The sequence below is a fragment of the Ornithorhynchus anatinus genome, chromosome 17 (genome assembly GCF_004115215.2).
Source record: "Ornithorhynchus anatinus isolate Pmale09 chromosome 17, mOrnAna1.pri.v4, whole genome shotgun sequence".
NCBI classification, from domain to species: domain Eukaryota; kingdom Metazoa; phylum Chordata; class Mammalia; order Monotremata; family Ornithorhynchidae; genus Ornithorhynchus; species Ornithorhynchus anatinus.
Window position 1 is genome coordinate 29,355,903 of NC_041744.1, and position 25,525 is coordinate 29,381,427.

At 42.5% G+C, this 25,525-nt stretch overlaps 1 protein-coding gene and 1 long non-coding RNA gene across 3 annotated transcripts in view; both read left to right on the top strand.

Moving 5' to 3' along the window:
• Positions 1-9,187: 9,187 nt before the first annotated feature.
• On the top strand, positions 9,188-18,858 carry C17H3orf38 (chromosome 17 C3orf38 homolog). The gene is made up of 3 exons (XM_029082567.2): positions 9,188-9,402; positions 14,411-14,646; positions 17,950-18,858. The coding sequence occupies exons 1-3, from the start codon at positions 9,276-9,278 to the stop codon at positions 18,583-18,585; spliced, it is 999 nt and encodes a 332-aa protein (XP_028938400.2). The 5' UTR covers positions 9,188-9,275; the 3' UTR covers positions 18,586-18,858.
• Positions 18,859-22,440: 3,582 nt separating this feature from the next.
• LOC103170101 overlaps positions 22,441-25,525 on the top strand; it is a 51,220-nt gene continuing 48,135 nt past the window's right edge. For both annotated transcript variants that reach the window (XR_003765559.1, XR_003765560.1), the window contains exon 1: positions 22,441-22,699. This is a non-coding gene — a long non-coding RNA (uncharacterized LOC103170101). The remainder of the gene's footprint in view (positions 22,700-25,525) is intronic.

Here is a 25,525-nt window from a genome sequence, read left to right on the forward strand (position 1 = left end):
GACACTGTCCATGTCCCACCTGGGGCGCACAGTCTTAATCACCATTTTACAAATGAGGGAATTGAGGCACAGAAAACTTAAGTGACTTGCCCCAAGTCACACAGCAGACATGTGGCAGGGTAGGAAAGAAGACAGGTCCTCTGACTCCCAGGCCATTGTTCTTTCCACTAGGCCATGTTGCTTCACTTGAGAAAGGTAACAATTTGAGGGACTTTTAGGAAGGTACGTAATACATTTCTTCCTTTGCGGTGCATAGGGTTTCCCATTGTAAATGACAGTTGAGCTTTGGCCCCTAGTTTCAGGACTGAAAACCTGTGGGGAAGCCTTTAATAATAGTCGATAGTGGGTTTTATGGAACACCACCCCACTTTCACTTTCTCTTCCCTTTTAGCTATGTTTCTGCTGGGACCCAGAGTGCAGTGCGTAGGTGGGCTGGGATGCAGCACAGAGTGAAGTCTATGCAGAGGTGCCATTTACAGCAATTTACTTGCAAGACTGATTTACAACCAAACTGACCGGAGCATAGTGCCGATATTATGAGGTAGAATTGTACCCTGGAAGGTTATTTTCCCGGCCCCTTTAGAACTTGTGCCTATTTTTCAGGACTGCTGTTGGGGTTGCAGATGCCCTAATCGGCTTTCTTTCAGAAACCATCCCCCTCAGTGGCATAGCTCCAGCAGGTGACTCAGAAGATAGACCATCCCTTGAGGGACAGCAGTCGGTTAATAAAATGTAAGATTTGTGAGTCACTCTCATGGATGAAGACAAAACGTTGCTGGCCGCAGGATTAGGCCTAAAATATGGTTCATCTTGAGTACACTGTGGAGGTCTGTTTGTTTTAATGTGAAGAGGGCAAGAGAAGGATGCTTCGAACCAATCAGATCGAAGCTTTGTTTACAACACTAATGAAACATTGACATTTGGGAGGAGCAGATTTAATTGTGTAGGTTTTCTTCCCAGTGCCTCATGGCGCAGCCTGGGCTACATTTTTTTATCATTTTCTTTCGACTCTAGGTGAGTGAAACCAAATGCACCCCAAGATAATACTTTGTGAAGCTGCTGGTGTGCCACCTACTTTGGGTGAGGAATCATTTTTGGAAAATTAAGCTCTTAGTTTAATCAGTGAGCTAGTGTTTTTTTGCAGGAAGGAAGATGGACAAATATAATTCCAAATATCATGCCGTTGGAAATCCTTGGAAAATTAATACTGTATCTGTAGGGAAAACCAAAGTACACTAAATTATTGGTCTGTTTGTATTTGGGGAGAGGTGAGAAAGGGAGGGAGGGAAAACTGGATTGCTCGCTATGAATTGCTTAAAATTTGGGCACCAAAGAACACTTCATTACCACACTTCAGAATCTATTTTTAAATGTCCCCATTTTTAGAAGTGATCTTACATTGTACATTTACAATTCGTTCCAACAAAGAATCACTCGTTCACTATTGAATTTTAGTTTCCTAACCTAGGAATACCATGAGCAGTGTCTCCTTCAGGAGCTGTAGTTCATTTGGAACCTTGAATTATGTCTCATTATAAAACAGCTTTAAGATAAATTTCTTTTTTAGTTACTGTACAATTATTGACATAATGACCAGATGTATAATTTATCACATTTGCAGTAAAGTGATTATTTCTGATTAAAAATGTGTTACCCACTCACCCGACCATTTGAGTCTTGTAGTTATAGTTTTTTTTTAATCCCAAGGGCTTTGGATTTCACTTTCATTTTTGTGTGGTAAACAGAAAATGCAAGCTATTTTGGAGGATGTGGAATTGAAGCTAAATGTAAATGTAATTTTTAAAAGTAATTTTTGAAAGCTTTTTCTTTAAAAAATACTTTTACAAATATTTGGAGTATACAGTTTTGAAATTTGTATTAAAGGTATACTTGCATTATAGAATTATTTATGCTTTTAAATATTTCATCGTGAATTACCATTGTCATTTTTAAGGCTCATAAAAGTTCTGAGTGTTGTAGTTTTGTAGAAGGAGAAAGGGCAGTACTTTTACCTTTAAGGCACCTTCACATCCAGTTTTTTAATCTTCTTGTTCGTTTAATCTTTCTATCTTGGGAAAAATTCTTAAATGGGCAGAACCATTATTCTCTGAGCCTGGTTTGCCAAGATCATGCAAATAGCAAATATAAAAGGATGCTGCTAGTATATTATGTGAAGCAAAATTGGTCACATCTGTGGGAAAGGTCACTGGTACTTTGGGCATTTAGCCATATTCATTTTTTAAAGGACTACCAATTGTATATGAGTGGATAATTTATAAATTAAAATTGTGATTTCTCAAATCACACTGAAGGTTCAGCTGTACTCATTTTAACTTTCTGTTTTAATATCAGTGGTATGGATGGAAAACCTAAAGGGTGATAGTGTTTATTTTTTAATTTATTTGGTACTGTATAACGCCTTTCCTGATTGACTAAATGCAGTATATGCATTTTAGAACTATATATTAATTTGTAAGAGAGATTACAAATTCAGCAAGAAAGAAACTTGTGCTTCCTTGTTGAATGTTAAATTATTTTACTTTGCATTTTATAAGAGTACAAATTAAAACTGAGCCATCGAACTGCAATAAATCAACAGTAGTGTTTCATTTAAAAAAAAAAAAACTTTTTTGTACTGTACATAGGTTTGTTCAATAAAACATTGTCCTTGTTGTTATAAAGTGTTTAATTTTATATAGAATTGGGCCCCCCAAAACTATTCGGTTATTCATTTCTTCTGACAAGTACAGCAAAGTATTTTTCATGTTTGAAGTGGTTCTGAACAATGAAAGTCTAGGAGTGTTTGATTTAACATGCTTGCCTGATTAGTGAATGGGTGCTGAACAAGTTTTGAAGAATAGCTAAGTGAAAACGGAAGGAGAAGGATTAGGCTGAGAGGGCTGTTGTCATGGAATTATAAGTTTAATAACTTAAAATTTTTTGAAATTTAAGGACTTCACAACCATTTACCAGGTTGTGAATTATAGAAGTTATTTATACTTCTATTAATTACTATAAATATAATTTAATTAGAAAATGAGAACATAATGAAGAAATGAAAGGTACCTGGGGGCAGTTTGAGAAAGCAATTTAAAAAGTGTCTAACCGACTTGTGATTGCCTAGGAAAATAAGATTTAGTAGTCCCATAAAACAGATTTTTTTTAAGTTATTTTAATATTAATGATCTCCCCCAGCCAAATAGTGTATCAGGACAGTGGCAATCAGATGCTTGAAGCAACTGTGAGCCCCTTGTGAGATGGGAACTGTATCCAACGTGCTTTCACTATGTCTACCTCAGTACTTAGCACAGTGCTTTTTTAAAAATTATTATTATGGTACTTGTTAAGCTCTTACCATGTGCCAAGAATGTTCTAATCGCTGGGACAGATAAAAGTTAAGCAGGTTGGACACAGTCCCTGTCCCACATTGGGCTCACGCTCTTAATCCCCATTTCTTACAAATGAGGCAACTGAGGACAGAGAAGTTAAGTGACCTGCGCAAGGTGACATAGCAGACATATGGCAGAGCCAGGATTAGAACCCAACTCCTTCTGACTTCCAGGCCTGTGCTCTATCTACTAAGCCATGCTGCTTATCCTTTTTCTGCTTTTTAATATTTTTGTAAAGTGCTTACTGTTTATCAACCACTGTTCTAAGCACTGGGTTTAGCTACAAGTTAATCAGGTGGGACACAGTCCCTATCCCACTTGGTTCTCCCAGCCAAGTAGGGATAATAAATAGGTATTAAATCCCCATCTGGCAGTAAAAGGAATGGAAGCACAGAGCAGTTAAGTGACCTACCCAGAGGCACACAGCAGGCAAGTGGTGGAGCCGGTATTAAAACCCAGGACCTCTGCCTCCCAGGCTTTATCCACTAGGCCATGCTGCACAGTTGTTATCAATTAATCAATGGTATTTATTGAGCATTATTGAGCACTTTCTATGTGCAGAGTGCTGTACTAAGCACTTGGGAGAGTACAATACCGCACACAGTTAGACCCATTCCCTGCGCACAGCAAGCTTCCGGCCTAGAAGGGTTGTATTGTTATTACAGTCCCGGGCTAAGTGGATATTCATTCGATCCAGTGATGGCTTTATTTTTAGGTTATCGATGTTACGATCTGGTAGTAATCTAGAGTAAAAAATAATTATATGGTATGTGTGTTGTGATAAAATGGTTAGTGAGTAATTGGTCGTACTGAGATTAGGAGTTGGAAGTTCAGGGAACAGTGGTGCAGTAGGCTCTGTGACCTAATGGTTCCAGATATTTGCCTTTTCCTCTCCCCAACCACCAGTATATATTCTGATTAGAACTTCCCAACAACTTCTCTGTTTTGGATGCATAAGGAGAAACTTTTCGGCATGATATTCTTCCACCCGTGTTCACTGTATTACTTTAGCAGAGATGAAAAGCAGAGCAGCAGAGTGGGGAGATAATGGGACGGGGAATTAGAAAACTTGTGTTTGAGTCCAAGCTCCGCCGCTGGCACAATACGTGGATCTCGGGCAAGTTTTTAAACCTCTAGGGAAATGAACTTCCTCATCATCCCCGCAAAAAGGGGTTAAGACCTCTATATGGATGGGGACTGTGTCCAATCTTATAAACTTGTACCTACCCCAGGACTTAGCACAGAGTTACTACTTAATATAAAATTCCATAATTATTAGACGTCCAGTAAAATCTCATGAATTCAGACCCCACTAATTAGGGCAAAAGAATTCAGAATGAGATTTAAGTACTCTATAGTACTATGCAGTAGTGTCATAAAAATCAGTCAAGGAAAATGGCTGCCACAAAGGAGACAAGTTAGACTGTAAGCTCTTTTTTTTCAATGGTATTAAGCACTCAATATGGGCTAGTAACTGTACTAAGCGCTGGGGTAGATATGCAATAATCATATTGCACATGCGGCTCACACTCAGTCTCCCTTTAAAAGATGAGATAACTGAGGCACAGAAAAGTTATGTAACTTACCTAGGTCACACAGCGGACAAGTGGCAGAGCCAAAATTAGAACCCAGGTCATTCTGACTTCTAGGCCTGTGCCCTATCCATTAGGCCATGCTGCTTCTCTCCTTGTGGGCAAGGAATGTGCCTCCCAACTCTGTTATATTGTACTCTCCCACGTGCTTAGTACAGTGCTCTGCATACAGTAGTGCTCAGTAAATACGATTGAATTTAGATTTCTGTCAGCAAAAACCCACAATGTGAAAGGATAAAAAGAGTGGTTTTAAAGGTGAGAAGGAAAGGTAAGGTAACAAGTCTAGTTGGACTTTGAAATTTGGAACTGGGCAAGAGAAAACAGCTATTTCTTACCTATCATCTACTGTAATTTTTTTCCAAACCTTGCTGCCAATTTAGAGAGATTTCACCAAATCCCTATGAGGGGAACACTTATCGAAGCTTGAAGTTCCTGGACAACGAAAGAAAAGTGACAAGCATACAGAATTTGCTACCACAGATAGTGGCGACTGAAAATAGCAGGTTTAAGATGGGGAAGAGTAAACTCAATAAAGAACTTTAGTTATATTTGTAACGGTGCCATTGATGTCAAGGGCAATAATCATAGGGTCACAACTCCAAGCATCTTTTGGTACCACTGTTGGAAACGACTTCATGGACCACTGTAATGGCATTTCTATTCCACTGTGTTATTTATCAATTGATGTTAGACTGTGGGTTCTAATCCCGGCTCTGCCACTTGTCAACTGTGACTTTTGGCAAGTCACTTCACTTCTCTGTGCCTCAGTTACCTCTCTGTAAAATGGGGATTAAGACCATGGGACAACCTGATTACTTTGTATCTGGCGCTTAGAACAGTGCTTGGCACTGTTAGTACAGCACTTAGTACAGCACTCTGCACATAGAAAGTGCTCAATAAATACCATTGATTAATTGTTAACAACTGTGCAGCATGGCCTAGTGGATAAAGCCTGGGAGGCAGAGGTCCTGGGTTTTATACTGAGTGTAACGAATACCATCAGTATTATTCTGTGGCTGTAGAAAACATCTGTCGGAGCCCATCAGTGTGATTAGCAGCTCCTGCAGTAAGGAAGCTGGGCACCTCCTTTCTGAGAGAATTAGGAAGTGAGACTAAGGTAGGAGGGTTGGTCATTAATACTACTTAGGAGTTAGGGTCACTTATGACCCTCGTGGATACCGGATCCACAGTAGCATCTGTCATCACATGGATTACACAGCCAATGCATTGAGGTGTAATGATATTATTAGCGTTTTGCAGAAATTGCTCTGAAGCCATCCAAGCCAGAGCATTCATCAGAGGTGGGGTGGGGGGAGGCCCTGATTCCTTTTGCTACGAAGCTACGCGACCTTCTCTTCCAAGCTTCAGTGAGCATGATGGGTGCCTGTTTAAATACTAATAATGTTGGTATTTGTTAAGCGCTTACTATGTGTAGAGCACTGTTCTAAGCGCTGGGGTATACCGGGTTGTCCCACATGAGGCGCACAGTCAATCCCCATTTTACAGATGAGGTCACTGAGGCACAGAGAAGTGAAGTGACTTGCCCACAGTCATACAGCTGCCAAGTGGCAGAACCGGGGTTCGAACCCATGACCTCTGACTCCCAAACCCGGGCTGTTTACACTGAGTCACGTGGATCACATAATTTGACAGCAGACATTGATACAGAGGGAAGGCACTGATGGTTAAAATAGAAGTACTAGCCAGAAGTCCATCCAGTGCTGTATCCAGAACTGGAATGTCTGGAATGAAAGGGAAAGGTCACCCTAGTTTTCTGGGAAGGTGACTGCAATGGGTGACAGGTTGTGTTGGCATCCCAAGTCAACCCTCCGTCACAGCACAGGGCTGTGAACAGTCTTCAGTCTTAGGATTCTGAAGGCCCTCAATGGGGAGAAGTAAAACCAGGGGCTGCAGGAAGCCAGTGAACCAGCTTTCTTTCAGAGAATCAGCCTGGCTCAGTGGCAAGGGCACGGGCTGGGAAGTCAGAGGTCATGGGTTCGAATCCAGACTCTGCTACTTATCAGCTGTTGACTGTGGGCAAGTCACTTCACTTGTCTGGGCCTCAGTGACCCCATCTGTCAAATGGGGATTAAGACTGAGCCTCACGTGGGACAACCTGATGACCCTGTATCTACCCCAGCGCTTAGAAAAGCAGTGTGGCTCAGTGGAAAAAGCACGGGCTTTGGAGTCAGAGGTCATGAGTTCGAATCCCAGCTCTGCCACTTGTCAGCTCTGTGACTGTGGGCAAGTCACTTCACTTCTCTGTGCCTGTTACCTCATCTGTAAAATGGGGATTAAGACTGTGAGCCCCAAGTGGGACAACCTGATTCCCCTATGTCTACCCCAGCACTTAGAACAGTGCTCGGCACATAGTAAGTGCTTAACAAATACCAACATTATTATTATTATTAGAACAGTGCCCTGTCCATAGTAAGCGCTTAACAAATACCAACATTATCATATAATATGTTATTATAACATAATATATATCATCTATTTATTATATATAATACATAATATATCATAGAGAAGCAGCATGGCTCAGTGGAAAGAGCCCGGGCTTGGTAGCCACAGGTCATGGGTTTGAATCCCTGCTCTGCCACTTGTCAGCTGTGTGACTCTGGGCGAGTCACCTAACCTCTCGGTGCCTCAGTTACCTCATCTGTAAAATAGGGATTAACTGCGAGCCTCACGTGGGGCAACTGAATTACCCTCTATCTCCCCCAGCGCTTAGAACAGTGCTCGGCATATAGTAGGTGCTGAACAAATACCAACATTATTATATAACATCTCTATTATGCAATTGATTAATATAATTAATATAATGATACATCATATATTATATAACATTTGTTATGCAATTTAATATAATTAACATATACAATATATCATATATTGTTTATATATTTATACATTACATTTATTATGTCAATTGTTAATATAATAAACAACGTAATTAGTCATAATTATATATCAATTATTAAACATTATATATCGTATAAGTAGATATTAACATGTGACATATTGAGGTATCCCCCGATTAGACTGTAAGCCCGTCAAAGGGCAGGGACTATCTCTATCTGTTGCCGACTTATCCATTCCAAGAGTTTAGTACAGTGCTCTGCACATAGTAAGCGCTCAATAAATATTATTGAATGAATGAAAAATCTATCAGAGAAGCAGCGTGGCGCAGTGGAAAGAGCCCGGCCTTGGGAGTCAGAGATCATGAGTTCGACTCCCGGCTCTGCCACTTGTCAGCTCTGTGACTGTGGGCGAGTCACTTCACTTCTCTGTGCCTCAGTTCCCTCATCTGTAAAATGGGGATTAACTGTGAGTCTCACGTGGGGCAACCTGATGACCCTGTATCTCCCCCAGCGCTTAGAACAGTGCTTGGCACATAGGAAGCGCTTAACAAATACCAACATTATTATTATATTCTAATATATCAATATATTATATTATTGATATATGATGATTATATATTAGATAAATGATTATTATTTCAGCCCTTCGGCTGATGGTACAAGTGAGGCGGGCTGGACATCTGTCAAATGGCTCAGTGGAAAAGAGCCTGGGCTTGGCAGTCAGAGGTCATGAGTTCGACTCCCGGCTCTGCCACGTGTCGGCTGTGTGACTGTGGGCGAGTCACTTCACTTCTCTGGGCCTCAGTTCCCTCATCTGTCAAATGGGGATGAAGACTGGGAGCCTCACGTGGGACAACCTGATGACCCTGGATCTCCCCCAGCGCTTAGAACAGTGCTCGGCCCCTAGTAAGAGCTTAACAAATACCAACATTATCATTAAAAAAATGGGGATTTTCAAAAAGTAACAGAATGGATGTTGGCCTCTCCTTCTGGCCCGTGATCCCCGGATGGGCCGGGATTGTATTTATTCTGAGGCTCGGCCCCCCCCCCCCCCCAGTAAGCGCTTAAACGATGGCGTTGTTATTAACGACATCTTCATAATTCTCCCATGTGCCCCTTAACCACGTCATCCTCCTACTTTCTCCCACCAAAAGGCTTTCGTTCAGAAGGAGGGTTTCCGAGGCCTCCTTGCGGCCCAGGGTTTCCGCAGCCGGTCCTCGCCGCCCGGGCTCCTGGGCCGCCAGGGGGAACGTCGGCGCGCGGGGCGGCGTTTCCGCCCGGACCCCGTTGGCTGCGGCTCCGGGCGGCGGCGCCTAAGGGGGGCCGGACGGCTGAGGGCGGCGCACCGGGGGCGGGCGGTTCCGGTGCCGGTTGCCAGGGCGGCGGCGGCGGCGGTGGCGGCGGTGGCCCCCGACGGCGCCGGGGTGGTCATGTCCGGACTCAACGAGCAGGAAATGGCCGGCTGCCGGAGCCTGCTGGCGCTTCTGGACACCGAGGAGATCCTGGCCCTCTGCGACACCGTAACCGGCCGTCTGGTGCAGCCCGAGAACCGCCAAGGTGAGAACCGCCAAGGTCAGCCCCGCCCCCCGCGCGCCGCTGCGGCCTCCCCGACCGACGCCTCGGTGACGTCACCCGCACGCTGACGTCACGCCCCCCCGCCGCCCCGAGGGAGCGCTCAGTGAATACTGTTGAATGAACACAGGGTGATCAGGTGGTCCCACGTGAGGCTCACAGAAGCAGCGTGGCTCAGTGGAAAAGAGCCTGGGCTTGGGAGTCAGAGGTCATGAGTTCGACTCCCGGCTCTGCCACTTGTCAGCTGGGTGACTGTGGGCAAGTCACTTCACTTCTCTGGGCCTCAGTTCCCTCATCTGTCAAATGGGGATTAACTGTGAGCCTCACGTGGGACCACCTGATTCCCCTGTGTCTACCCCAGCGCTTAGAACAGGGCTCTGCACCTAGTAAGCGCTAACAAGTACTCACATTATTATTATTATTATTCATCCCCATTTTAATGATAATGTGGGTATTTGTTAAGCGCTTACCAGGTGCAGAGCCCTGTTCTAAGCGCTGGGGGAGAGACAGGGGAATGAGGTGGTCCCACGTGGGGCTCACAGTCTGAATCCCCATTTGCCAGATGAGGTCACTGAGGCCCAGTGAAGTGACTTGCCCACCGTCACACAGCTGCCAAGTGGCAGAGCCGGGATTCGAACTCAAGACCCATGACTCCAAAGCCCATGCTCTTTCCACTGAGCCATGCTGCTTCTCTATAATAATAATAATAATAATGTGGGTATTTGTTAAGCGTTTACTATGTGCAGAGCACTGTTCTAAGCGCTGGGGGAGATGCAGGGTCATCAGCTGGTCCCACATGAGGCTCACAGTCTTCATCCCCATTTTAATGATGATAATGTGGGTATTTAAGCGCTTACTAGGTGCAGAGCACTGTTCTAAGCGCTGGGGGGAGATACAGGGGAATCAGGTTGTCCCACGTGGGGCTCACAGTCTTCATCCCCATTTGACAGATGAGGTCACTGAGGCCCAGCGAAGTGACTTGCCCACCGTCACACAGCTGCCAAGTGGCAGAGCTGGGATTCGAACTCATGACCCATCACTCCAAAGCCCGGGCTCTTTCCACTGAGCCCCGCTGCTTCTCTAGTACAGTGCGCTCACGTTCATTCATCTGATCCTAGAGAAGCAGCGTGGCTCAGTGGAAAGAGCCCGGGCTTCGGAGTCACAGATCATGGGTTTGAATTCCGGCTCTGCCACTTGTCAGCTGTGTGCCTGTGGGCGAGTCACTTCACTTCTCTGGGCCTCAGTTACCTCATCTGTAAAATGGGGATTAACTGTGAGCCTCACATGGGACCACCTGATTACTCTGTATCTACCTTAGTGCTTAGAACAGTGCTCTGCACGTAGTAAGCGCTTAACAAATACCAATATTATTATTATTATTTATTGAGGGCCTCTTGCGGGCAGAGCACTGTACTGGAGAAGCAGCGGGGCTCAGTGGAAAGAGCCCCGGCTGGAGAGTCCGAGGTCAGGGGTTCGATTGCCGGCTCTGCCACTTGTCACTGGATGACTGTGGGCAAATCACTTCACTTCTCTGGGCCTCAGTGACCTCATCTGGAAAATGGGGATGAAGACTGTGAGCCTCACGTGGGACAACCTGATGACCCTGTATGTCCCCCAGCGCTTGGAACAGTGCTCTGTGCATAGTAAGCACTTAACAAATACCAACATTATTATTATTATTATTATTATTACTAAGCGCTTGACAATCCACTAGCTATTTTTCCCCCCAGTAGTGCTACCTGCTTCCTGCTCTTCTCCGTGTAGCTCTTCCTAATAAATAGTAGTATTCATTCGATCTTATGTATTGAGCACTTCCTGCATGCAGAGCACTGTACTAAGCGCTTGGTAATCTACAGCAGCAGTATGGCTCAGTGGCAAGAGCCCGGGCTAGGGAGTCAGAGGTCCTGGGTTCTAATTCCCACTCCGCCACTTGTCAGCTGGGTGACCTTGGGCAAGTCACTTCACTGGGCCTCAGTGACCTCATCTGGAAAATGGGGATGTAGACTGTGAGCCCCACGTGGGACCACCTGATCACCTTGTGTTCATTTGATAGTATGTATTGAGCGCTCACTATGTGCAGAGCACTGTGCTAAGCACTTGGAATGTACAATTTGGCAACAGATAGAGACAATCCCTGCCCATTGACGGGCTTATAGTCTTCCCACCTAGCGCTTAGAACAGTGTTTTGCACCTAGTAAACGCTTATTCATTCAATAGTATTTATTGAGCGCTTACTATGTGCAGAGCAATTTACTAAGCGCTTGGGATGAACAAGTCGGCAACAGATAGAGACAGTCCCTGCCGTTTGACGGGCTTACAGTCTAATCGGGGGAGATGGACAGACAAGAACAATGGCAATACAAATGCATTATTATTATTATCATTACTAGCGATCCCCCCTGTTATGCTTCATATGTCATGTTCTTCTCCCTGCAGCTCTTCCTAATAAATAGTAGTTTTCATTCGATCCTATGTATTGAGCGCTCCCTGTGTGCAGAGCACTGTACTAAGCACCTGACAATCTATTAGCTATCCCTCCCCAACCCCCCACGTAGTGCTTTCTACTTCCTGCTCTTCTCCCTGTAGCTCTTCCTAATAGTAGTATTCATTCGATCCTATTTATTGAGCGCTTACTGTGTGCAGAACACTGTACTAAACGCTTGGCAGTCTCCTAGCTATCCCTCCCCACCCACCCCCAGTAGTGCTTCCTACTTCCTGCTCTTCTCTCTGTAGCTCTTCCTAATAAATAGTAGTATTCATTCGGTCTTATTTATCGAGCACTTACTGAGTGCAGAGCACTGTACTAAGCGTCTGGGAAGTACAGTTCGGCCACAAAGACCAACGGGTGTTGTTGGTCTGCTCAATAAATACGATTGAATGAATGAATGAAAACTGTTGGCCCGGACCGAGTGCCGGAGTAGATACTCCCATTTTAAAAAGAAGGGAGGCCACGTATTTAATTTCCAGGTTACAGATGAGGAAAGGGAGGTAACAAGGTAAGAAGCAAGTGGGGGAGCCAGGATTGAAACCCAGGCCTCCTGACTCCCAGCCTGGGGCCCTTTCTGCTACATCAGGCTGCTGCTCGAGTGAGCGAGACAGGATTCCTGCCATGGCTAGTGAGCATATCACAGACCAGTGCCATTTCATCATTAATTGTGCCCCTGCCTTCCCCATCACTGTAGACACTACCACCATCCTCCTTGCCTCAAGAGGTCAGCACTTAGAACAGTGTTTGACACATGGGCAGCGCCTAGCAAATACTTTTATTATTATTATCCTGTCGGTTCTACCTTCGCAACACACTAAAATCCTCCCTGTTCTCTCCATCCAGACTGTTGACAGGTTGTTCCAAGCACTTATTGTACCCCATCTTTACTACTGCATCCTTCTCGCTGACCCCCCTGCCTCCTGTCTTTCTGCAGGCAAGTGCATACTTCACTCTTACGCCTGGGTCACGTTTGTAACAAAAACAAAGTTCATTCCATGTTTCCTCACTCCTAAAGGACCTCCAGCGGTTGCCCATTCACCTCCACAACAGACAGAAATCCCCTATCATTGCCTTTAAAACACTCAGTCACCTTTCCCCCTCCATCTTCTGATTTCCTACAGTTCAGCACACTCCCTTAGCTTCTCCACTGCCAACCACTCACTCTTCCTTGATCTCTTCTCTCTTGCTGCCAACCCTTCCCCCACATCCTTGCCTTTTAATAATAACAATAATAATAATAATGGTGTTTTTTAAGCACTTACTATGTACCAAACACTGTTCTAAGCCCTGGGGTAGATACAGCATAATCAGGTTGGACCAATCCCTGCCCCACATGGGGCTCACAGTCTCAATCCTCATTTTACAGATGCGGTAACTGAGGCACAGAGACGTTAAGTGACTTGCCCAAGGTCACACAGCAGATGAGTGGCGGAGCTGGGATTAGAACCCACGACCTCAGACTCCCAAGCCCGGACTCATGCCACTAAGCCCCGCTGCCTGGTATTCCCTCCCTCGTCACATACGATCACTCTCCCCTTCTTTAAAGTCTTATTAAAATCACATCTCCTCCCAGATGCCTTCCCCAACTAAGCCCTCATTTCCCCAATTCCCTCTCTCTTCTGTGTTGCCTCTGAACTTGGATTTGTACCCTCTATGTACTCCACCCTCAGCCCCACAGCACTTATGTATCTATCCAGTCATGTCTGTCTCCTACTCTAGACTCGAAGCGCCTGTGGGCAGGAGACCTGTCTACCAAATCTGTTGTTTTGCGCTCTCCCAAATGCTTCGTATAGTGCTCTGCACTCAATAAGAGCTCATTAAATACCATTGATTGATACTGTTCCAGAGCTCTAGGTTTGTGGTGGTGTTTTTTTTAAATGATGTGCTCTTTCCTCCCTCCCTTCTCCCCTCTCCAAAACAGCAGAAATTTAAAATATGGTTGGGTTCAGTCAGTTAATTATTGAGCACATACTTGGGGCAGAGCATTTGGGAGAGCACAGTAGAAGTAAAAAAGGTGGTCTAGTCTTGTAGTGGTATATAAAATCTAATCTTGTATGATTCTATTTGGGAGGTGATTCTTTCCTTTCATGTTATCATGAAACATGATATTGTTATATCATGTTATATTCCTTTCATGATATATTGTCTGTCATATTCTTATGAAGTGAATTTGGTCTTATTTTTCAGTTGCACAAATTAAGGTGAATTCAGACACAAACAGTCAGTTCCTAGGAAAGGGGAATTTGTTGACAATTTCTGTTAGGAATGGATCTTAAATGGACTCTTAGTGGAGGCTAGTTTCTGTTAGTGTTGTATTTGTTTCTTAGAGCTGTTTGCTTAGCGTTTACATCATGCCAAGGGAAGTGAAAAGCGAAGTGTTCAAAAGTGGTTTGTGCTTGTTTTGAGGAGCATTAGAATTTTGCTTATCATTGTTTGGTAACATTATTTGCTTCAATTGCTGTGTAATGGCTTAATTTTATTAACTTTGGGTGGATTTCTTTCCAGATGCAATTCATGCCATATTAATTTACAGTCAAAATGTAGAAGAACTTCTGAAACGAAAGAAAGTGTATCGAGAAATAATATTTAAGTACTTGGCAATGGAAGGAATTGTTGTGCCTCCATCTTCTGAAAAGCATCATCTTATTCAGCGAGCGAAAAATCACTGGAACAAGAGGTTGGAGTTGAAATCGGAACCAGAGGATGCGTCTAAGCCTGAAAACACCAATCCACCTAACCAAGTAACTTTTGAGAGTGTTTTGTTTTACTTTTACGTGCTCGGAGATCTCCATCTGGGGGAGAAAAGTTACAACTCCTGTATTTCAGTTCCCCTGGTGATAGAGAGGCCTTGGCCAATTATTGATTTATAGTAAGCGTGACCTTCTTAGTTATCTTAGAATAATCTTGAAATAATGGAATGGATTGTGAGACTTGGTTAGCCCCGCCTACAGTTATAGAAACAGGTTTTTTTAAAAAAAAAAATCACCTGCAGGAAATGTATTGGAATATCATATGCAGGATTTCAAGAAATAATAATAATCATGGTATTTGCTAAGTGCTTATTATGTGCCAGGCATTGTTCTAAGCACTGGGGTGGGTTCAGAGCAAATCTGGGCACAGTCCATGTCCCATTCTCAATCCCCATTTTACAGATGAGGTAACTGAGGCACAGAGAAGTGAAGTGACATGCAGCAGACAAGCGGTGGAGCAGGGATTAGAACCCATAACCTTCTGACTCCCAGGCCCACTATGTCATGCTGCTTCTCGAGTGCTTACTATGTGTAGAGCACTGGACTGAGCACTTGGCAGAGTCCCAAGCGCTTAGTACAGTGCTCTGCACATAGTAAGCGCTCAATAAATACTATTGAATGAATGAATGAATACAATACAACAGAATTAGCAGACATGAAGACTTCAGAACCAGGAGCTTTCCCAAACTAATTTATTTTCAAGCTGACAATTTGCACAACACCTTTCATACACAGACTCTCATCCCAACCACTTAGGTTCTGGCTGGGGCAGAGGATGTAACAAAGCTAGTAGGCATAGAAGTCTTTATAGACTCAATGGATTTTCAAAGTGTCTCTTCACCTCCACAGGAGATGTACTCATAGTTCACATTTTCTGAAATGTATAGCTTTTATGTGCAATTTTTGGTATCAAACTGGAAGAAAGAAATACCATCTGACTTACTCTTCATATGTTCTGGAAAAATTATTTAAGCTCTCTCTTTTTTTTTTTTAAGTTGCCCATACGGAAAATGGACCTAAATGCATGACAAAAGGTTACTCTGATGTTTAGAAAATCACTTTTGGAGTGTTCTATACTATTGCTACTAATACTTTTTTTTGCAGCAGTGTTAAAACTTTACCCCTTTAAAACTGAGTTCCAAATGAGGCATGTAACCATTACTTTTTGCATTTACAATAAACTGAAATAATTCAGACTTGAGGAATAGAGCTGTATCTGTTCCCATATATATATATATGTAGTTCTAGCAATTAATCAATATTTATTGAGCGCTTACTGTATGCAGAGCACTGTGCTAAGAATTTTGTGAGAGTACAACACAGCAATATAACAGACACGTTCCTTCCCACAATGACCTTAGAGTCTAGACAGAGACACAGACATTAATATAAATAAATTACAGATGCATACATTAGTGCTGTGGGGCTGAGGGTGATGGCGGTGAGTAAAGGGAGCAAATCAGACGATGCCAAAGGGACTGTGAAAAGAGAAAATGAAGGCTTAGTCAGGGAAGACCTCTCAGAAACGATGAGCCTTCAATAAGGCTTTAAAGGCGGGGAGAGTTATTGCCTTCGGATATGAAAAGGTTTTAGGTCAGAGGCAGGATGTTGATGAGTGATTGGAGGCAAGATAGACAAGATCCAGGTACAGGTTGGCATTAGGGGACCGAAGTGCGTGGGCTGGGTTGGGGTAGGGGAGGACAAGGTGATTGCTTTAAAGCCAATGATAAGCAGTTTCTGTTTGATGCAGAAGTGGTTGGGCAACCACTGGAGGTTCTTGAGGAGTGGGAAAACATGGACTGAAGATTTTTGTGGAAAAATGATCCAGGAGCAAAGCAAAGTCTGGACTGGAGTGGGGAGAGACAGGAGGCAGGGAGGTCAGCAAAAGGCTGGCACAGTAATGAAGGCAGGATAGAATAAGTGCTTGGATTAATGTGGTAGCAGTTTGGAGAGGAAAGGGTGGTTTTTAGTAATGGGGTGGGGGTGGGGGGGGGAATGTGAGAGAGATTTTTTTAGGTGTCTCAACTGGTTTGTCATTCTCTGATTATTTCTGTAATCATTTTGTGGGGCAGCTAGATTGACTGCTCCGTGACTCAGTAACAACACAATGTTTTTGTTGCCTTGTAATTTAACTGACCCCTCTCAGAGTCACACATGGAGAGTGTCCAGCATTCTGCTGGTCTCGACTTTCATTCATTCATTCATTCATTCATTCATTCATTCATTCATTCAATAAATAGTATTTATTGAGCGCTTACTATGTGCAGAGCACTGTACTAAGCGCTTGGGATGAACAAGTTGGCAACAGATAGAGACAGTCCCTGCCGTTTCACGGGCTTACAGTCTAATCGGGGGAGATGGACAGACAAGAACAATGGCAATAAATAGAGTCAAGGGGAAGAACATCTCGTAAAAACAATGGCAACTAAATAGAATCAAGGCGATGTACAATTCATTAACAAAATAAATAGGGCAATGGAAATATATACAGTTGAGCGGACGAGTACAGTGCTGTGGGGAAGGGAAGGGAGAGGTGGAGGAGCAGAGGGAAAAGGGGAAAAAGAGGGTTTAGCTGCGGAGAGGTAAAGCGGGGGTGGCAGAGGGAGTAGAGGGAGAAGAGGAGCTCAGTCTGGGAAGGCCTCTTGGAGGAGGTGACTTGGGGAGGGAGAGTCAAGCAGAGGCATACCCATTCCATTCTTAGCTTGGCCAGTGGCTAAAGAGTGGAAGGCAATCTGCTACCAGTCAAACTCACCTGTGCTGGGCAGCAGCGGTATGGGGAGACATGGCAGACTCTAGTTTACTGCGTGGAAGGAGGCAATGATAAACCACTTCTGTATTTTTACCAAGAAAACTCTATGGATACACTACCAGAATGATTGCCGGTGGAGTTGGGACATTTTGGGAGAGATGTGTCCATGGCATCACTTTGGGTCGGAGACAACTCGACAGCATAAGACAGATTTCACTGAGGATTTTACCTCAGTGTAGACCAAAGGCTTCCCACCTGTCTGCTTTTGTCAGCAGAAGAGAGGGTCAAGGGAAGAAAGGAGGTAAAGTCCCATATCTGAATTACCGTAAATTCTGCATTAAAGTCCAAATTTAATGAGGTTTTACGGTTCTCGTACTGTGATAAGACTACTTTAGAGCATATCTGTTCAGTATTTTGTATAAAAGATGTTTTAATGAGTTCTTGATAGTCTTGAGACTCCAGTACTACTAAAGAGGCTCCATCCTGAATCTATTTCATTAAAGTAACTTAAAGGATGCTAATCTAAGACTTTTCTCGAATTACAGAACAAAGATGATCAGAAAGCTAATAAAAAGGTTGATGAGTGCCGCAAGTTGGGAGAAGAATTCTGCCGGTGGTTTTTTGAACTTCTGAATTCTCAGAATCCATTTCTGGGATCACCACGCGAAGCATGGGGACCCCAGCACTTCTGGGATGATGTCAAGCTTCAGTTTTGTTACAACACATCAGAACATAATGTATTAGAATATTATGGTGCGGAGATGGTGAGCCTCCGGTTATTATCTCTAGTTAAAGAAGAGTTTCTCTTCCTGAACCCCAATTTGGATTCTGATGGACTGAAGTGTGCGTCGTCTCCACACGGGTTAGTTGTTGTGGCGGTTGCTGGTACTGTCCACCGAGGCAATAACTGTTTGGGGATCTTTGAGCAGGTTTTTGGACTCATCCGTTCCGCATACATAGAAAATACATGGAAGATCAAGTTTGTGAACTTGCGCATTGTTGGACAGAGTGCTCTTGAATCTGGAACAGTACTACAAAAACCTTCAATCCAGTTTGAGTCCATCGAATTGGAAGCAATGTGTGATAGAAGTGAACTGTGCTGGAGCAGCAATGAACCCCCAGATAATGAAAATGAGACATTGTGTAGCGAAAATGCTGCAGCTCTTCTTCCAAAACACTAAACACTATGCCTTTTGAAATAAAGAGAACTCATTATAGGCTGTACACCCTGAAAAGATTTCCAGGTTGGAACTCGCCTCATTTTTTTTTTGTGCGTTACTGTTAGACTGACTGTGAGGTAAATCTAAATAATCACCATTTTCCATGCATTTAGCCAAATCTTTTTCAGGTAACTACACTGGGTGTCATCTAACTTCCACTTTAAATGTGCATTCAATTTCTAAGCAGAGGCCAAGGTGATTAATAAATTTCTGAGTTATTTAAGCACGGCTGTACCCTATATGTGTAGAATAATTTGTAGTGGTGAGCTTCTCTGGTAAACTGTAGCTCAGTTTGCATCCAGGCTTGGCTCACTGGGAATTTTACAAGTTCATACCCTTTGGGTGGCTGTCTTAAAGTGATTTGATATCGTTGAGGGATTCTTAAAATGAATTTCCCACCTCCATTTTCATCCTGTGGATTTAGGTTGCGGTCTTTAAACAAATATCCAAAACTTGGGGAATTTGAAATTAAAAATTCTGTCACTTCCAATGCGAAGGGAAAATTTCAGTGTTAACTCTCTCTGTGGCAGCCATCCACTTTTCTCCCAGAGTATCATTGTCTGCACCCATCTCCTTGTTTTCTGCAGGTGCAAATGCAGGTCTGAAAATGGACCACATTACAGTGGTTCTCTAGGACGTATAGACCTGTTCAAAGAATATGACTGTGTTAAGGACCTTAGCCTTTCACTATAGCAGTTTATGATAGTAATTAATCTCTGAGGGGATTTTCCTTTTTGTTCATAATTCATAGTTTTTTAATTCCTCTTTCTTCCCCTTCAGGTCAGGTTGATTTTTTTTTTCTTCATTGAACACAGTAGTATTTTCTTCAAAGTGTATTCCATACTCTGCAAGCTAGGCTCAAAATAAATTTTTGTTGATTACTGAAAATTAGAAGTTTAAATCTTAATAAATGACACTTGGTACTTCAAGTTCATTTGGTTAGTATGGAAGATATTTTGAGCAATTGTCCAGCATAGTTGTGGGTACTAGGCTCAGGATACTGAATTGATGTTTAAATGTTACACAAAGGGAGAGAGAACATAAGACTCACTCATTGTGTGAGACAGGGTCTATCTTACTAAAGTACCTAAGAAGAGAAGTAAAAGGAGCCCTTCACCAAGCCAGTAAAATTTGTCCTGTATCTAGAAAAGGAGCTTTTCCACAATCCTTTAAAGAGTTGTGAAATTCTGATTACACATATCTGCTAAAAATATGTTAGTGGGAGATATAATTAAAAAGAATGCAGAAGGAAATTCAAATGGAGTTTTAAGCCAGAAAAGCCTCAAAATAGATTATCACCTCCCACTTCCCTGGTCTACCTTTCCTTTAGCTTAATTAGGTGATTAAGAGACTTTTTCCATCTAGAGCTTGCTTTTAAGAGCTGGAGGGAAATGACCTAATGACCGGAGCCAGGAAGGAAAGATATTTGCCTTCAATGAAAACAGTTCAGATAAGGAAAAATAAGTAACTAAGAGCCCCTGAAAGTGACCCTTCTTTAAAAGTCCTAAATGTAGTGTGAACTTTGGTTTTCTTAATCACTGAAACTGGGAAAAAATATCACCGAGAATAAAGAATAACATACTTCAGTTGAGTTGTACATTTTGTTAGAAAAATGGTTACTGATGTGAGAAACATTGGTTGGGCTAGTAGAAGAGATAATCATGTAGTTTGACCTCTGCAGGTACTTAGGTTGTCTGAAATTCAGGTAACAGGTGATTCTATATATAAGGTTGGCGAACAATACACGGTTATGAAGCCCCAGGGAAAGGCACAACAGAAAGTTCTCTCTGGTACACACACAAATTTCTGCTCCTCTCCTATCAAGTGTTGGTCTGGATTGACTCCTTCCTAACCCCCATTAAGCACAATACATAGTAAAACAGGTGCAGGCTCATAGGGACTGGGCCCAGTTTGAATGGCTGTGTCCTTGTTTGTAGCCACAATTTATAGCAGAAACATGAGTTCTCCCTGTTCACATTCTAGCCGTCATCACCTATACAATGAAAGTAGCCATAACAAACTGTCGTCGTCAGATATGGTCTAGAATCATGACTGGCACAGCTAGTCCTTAAGGTATGTACATACAGAGATTAATATTTTAGTATTCATCAATTGTATTTGAGTGCTTACTGTGTGCAGAACACTGTGCTCAGCACTTGGTTGAATACAACACTGCCCTTTAAGTTGGTAGACACATGCATGAGCACTGATTCTGGGCCAAGCGGTGTCCTGAGCACTTAGGTATATAAGTATCAAATCAAACAGTCCTACACAGCTAACAAATTGAGAAATAGAATAGGTGTCTTATAGAGGTAGATATTGATAGCGGTCATGATAAAAATAGCAGTCATGACTAAATGAGCAAAAGTGGAAGAGTAATAAAAGGGTATTCCTCACTCAGGTAACCATGATGGAATAGGAAGGAGTGTGGTCTATTGGAAAAAGGTTGGACCTGGGAATCAGAAGATTTGGGTTTTAATCCCAATTTTGCCACTTCTTTCATTCAATTGGATTTATTTAGCACTTATTGTGTGCAGAGAGACCACTGTAGTAAGCGCTTGGGAGAATACAATACAACAATTCCCTGACCACAACAAGTTTAGAGTGTAGTCATTCTTTCATTTAGTAGTATTTATTAAGCCCTCACTTTGTTCTGAGCACTGTACTAAGTGCTTGGGAAATCACAGTACAACAATAAAGAGTGAAAATGCTCACGGTCTGGGGGGGGGGGGGGGGTGGCAGGAGACACATCAATATCAATGAACAGACATCAATATAAATAAATAAAATTACAGATACATAAATAAGTGCTGAGGGGCTGGGAGAGAAGGGAAGGGGATAGGAAGCAAGTCGGGGTGATGCAGAAGAGAGTGGGAGATCTTAGTCCGGGAAGGCCTCTTGGAGGAGATGGGCCTTCAGTAAAGCTTTGAAGGAGAGGAAATTAATTGGTGGATTTGAGGAGGGAGGGTTGCTCCAGGCCAGAGATAGGATGCAGGCCAGGGGTTGGCAGCGAGACAGACAAGATTCATTCATTCATTCATTCAATAGTATTTATTGAGTGCTTACTATGTGCAGAGCACTGTACTAAGCGCTTGGAATGAACAAGTCGGCAACAGAAAGAGACAGTCCCTGCCCTTTGACGGGCTTACGGTCTAATCGGGGGAGAAGATCAAAGCACAGTGAGAAGGTTTAGCACCAGGTTGTAGAAGGAGAGAAAGGAGGTGAAGTAGGAGGGCAGGGTGGGGGGGCCTGTAAATAACCTTTAGTTAATGACGTATTTCAGATTTCTACATAGGTTATAATACAACCCCTGGGAGGAAATGAAGCATATTTGAGCATTCTTTAGTAGATATGAGCAAATTTTAGAGAGAATCCAGATCTTTATCAAACTGTCAAATGAACAACATCAATTGTCAGTGGAAGAAAAAAAGTTGTGTGTTTTTGTTTTTTTTTTTAATAGGCCAAGAATGAACAGTGTTTGGTACTGTTTGGAGCCTGACTGCTTGCACCAGAGACACTTTGCATAATCTATGATCCTTGGTCCATCCACTTAACCAATTACTCAGCTTCACTTGAAGGCAAAGGGAGTTGACTCCAGATCTTTATTTATAAAGCTGGATGTCAGATAAACAACCTCAATATTCAAGTGATTTAAAAAAAAGGAGGGAGAAGGGCCGATTTGAGTGCACCAAGAAGGAACAGAGTTTGCTACTCTGACTCTACCTCCAGCAGGAACCTGATTGCATTGACCTGTGATGGTTTTCACACCTGAGACCCGTCACCTGATCCTCTTAATCCCCCTCACTTTTAGACCAAAAGAAGTTCACAGTAGAGGTTCTGGAAGTTTAGGGAGGTGTAAGGTTAATTTTTCTATGTTCATGTTCTGTAAGGAGATGTTACCAGTTATTGAGAGGGCTGTGAGGAGGGTAAGAATTTAATGTAGGGGGCAAAAGTGTATGTTTGAATAATCTTATGTAGACAAAATTATCTTGGAGAGTGAACTTGGAGAATATGAGCCTAGAAGAAAGGTCGTGTTCATGAATTCTGTGGCATTCTTGGAAGAATTTCACCAAAGGTAAGTTTAAAAAATATTAGCAAGGTAATCCTAAAGACTGTGTGTCATGAATTATTTGTTTTGTAATATAAAGTTGGAATGCTATGGGCATTGTGGTATGTGTTATATCTAAATATAATTTTTATTGAGATAGAAAACAAAAATTCTTTCTTATAGAGAATGAGCTCTATGTGGGACAGGGTCTGTGCCCATCCCAGCACTTAATACAGTGCCTTGCACATTGTAAATGCTTAATAAATACCATAATTATTATTACCAATATTTTAATTGGTTTACAGGAGTCTTTAGTTCTAGTTCTAGCTCTTCCACAGTATGTTTAAACTAATCCAACCATAAAATAACATTAGCACACTTTTACATGTACCCTGTTATAATGTGTGTCTGTTAATCATATAATGAAGTAGAAAAGCAGTTAAACCTTCAGTCCATGTTCCCCCACTCCTTACGAACCTCCAATGACTGCCCATCCACCTCATGTAAAAACTCCTTACCTTTGGCTTTAAAGCACTCAATCACCTTGCCCCCTCCTGCCTCACCTCACTACTCTCCTACTACAACCCAACCTGCACATCTTGCTTCTCTAATGCCAATCTACTCAGTGTACTGCCATCTCATCAATTTAATGGTATTAAGTGCTTACTATGTGCCAAGCACTGTTCTAAATGCTCACCACAGACCCCCTCACCCACATCCTGTCTTTGACTTAGGAGGGCTATTGGATGGACAATTACTTTCTCCACCTTGAAAGCCTTATATTGAAGGTACATCTCCTCCTCCCTAAATCCTAATTTCCTCTTCTCCCACTTTCTTCTATGGTGCCTTGATTTGCTCCCTTTATCCTCCCCTCTGTCAGCCCCACAGCACTTTTGTACATAGCCCTAACATTTATATTAAGGTCTGTCTCCCCCTGTAGACTGTAAGCTTGTTCTAGGCAGAGAATGTGCCTATTTTATTGTTTTATATGATTCCAAGTGCTTAGTACAGTGCTCTGCACAAAGAAAGTGCTCAAATACAATTGGGGAAAAAATGACCCACTTCTATGATGGTCTAAGTTTCCTTGAATGAACATTGAAATCCCTAAGGGAAGAGCTGTAACCAATTGAAGGAATAGGGAGTAGAAAAGTATTGTAGCAATTCATTGGAGTTTTATCTTTGAACTAAGAATAAACTAAAAGCAACCTTTTTGAACTGGTTTACATTCTAAATTTGCAGAAAATCTTGCATCTGATGTGAAAGGAATGCTTATTCCTATAATTTGGGGTAAACATTCTGTAGACAGCATAGTGAGGCAGAGAGATTAAGTGATTCTTGGACACGTGTATGCTTATCTTGGGAAACGTGTATGCTTATCTTGGGAAACGTGAGAGTGAATAACTAAAATACACCACCTGGAGCTAAAGGAGCAGAGAGAGGAGAAATGAAGAATGCTAATGTCTTTTACAGTCTTTTCTCACTTAGAGGGGTTGGCAAAGAAAGAGCACTAAGACTCAAAAAACAGTTCCTATAGAAAGTTCAGTGAAGTCTCTAAGGGAATGATCTTGATTCCTGGTGGAATTATTTGAAGTTGCAGTGAAAGCTTCTATATCAAGTTATTTTCATATCATAAGTATTTTAATAATTATGGTATTTAAGAGTTTATGTTCCAAGTACTATTCTTAGCACTGGGGTAGATAAAGGTAATCAGTTTGGGCACAGTCCCTGTCCTACATGGGGCTCACACTCTTAATCCCCATTTTACATATGAGGTACCTGAGGCCCAGAGAAGTGAAGTGACTTGCCCAAGGTTACACAGCAGACGAGTGGCAGAGCTGGGATTAGAACCCACGCCACTGACTCCCAAGCCCGTGCTCTTGCCAATAGGCCATACTGCCATTAGCATAATGATTCAGGCAAATGTGTTTAAATATAGGAAAATAATTATCCAAGACCTGTCTAGGTTCATGGATTTCCTAGATTAAAAATGACCTTTTCTACTTACGTTTGTTGGATCTCCTGAAAATATCAAGTTGTACAAAAACAAAGACAGCATTTAGTTGTACATTGTATATGGAGAGGAAGAGCTTTATGGACTGTAGCATCCATTTTGTCTTAACTGAGCTCTGAAGTTGAGAATTGTTGCTCACTCTACCACGTGCCCCTATTAATCTATAGTGCCTCTTTTGTCTGAGATTCTAGTGTTTCTCTGTTGTATGCACCCATTTTTATCTGCTGGTCAAATACAAGCATCTTGGAGATGTCTAAAGTCTTAGACTAGAGAATTTTCCTCTGTACAGTATATTGAGCTGGAGACAGCTTTAACAAGGCTTGGAACGTTCATGCTGTGTTTTAACAACTCACTAAAGTCATTGATTCCCTCCCCCCCCAAGAATAAATCCACCTTATCCTCTAAGATTCAGTACTGCCAGAGACAAGATGGGGTTTTTTTTCAAAGTATGATATTGAAGAAACTTTGTCCACCTTGAAATAAAAATAGCAATAATAATTCTCCCTTTATAGAAGGGGTTTGTGAAGGGGGAAGCTCATGATTGGTGAACACAGTTTTCAGATATGGGGAAAGAAGAAAATTAAGTAATGCTTTTTATATGTATTTGGCAAATTTGGAGGTGTAGCCCAGGTATGCACACGTCCTTGCAGCAGGGTACAGATTGTGGCTGGAAAGCTGCACAGACCTCCTCCCAGAATTAAAATTGGAATTCTAATTTTCATTAATGTCTCAATTGCTCCAGTTGACTCAAAATGGCATGTGAATCTATTCAGAGCTTTAGCAATGAGCCACAGGCAAATGTTTGGCTTCAAAGACAAGTTAAGAACTGCAGTCTGCAGAGT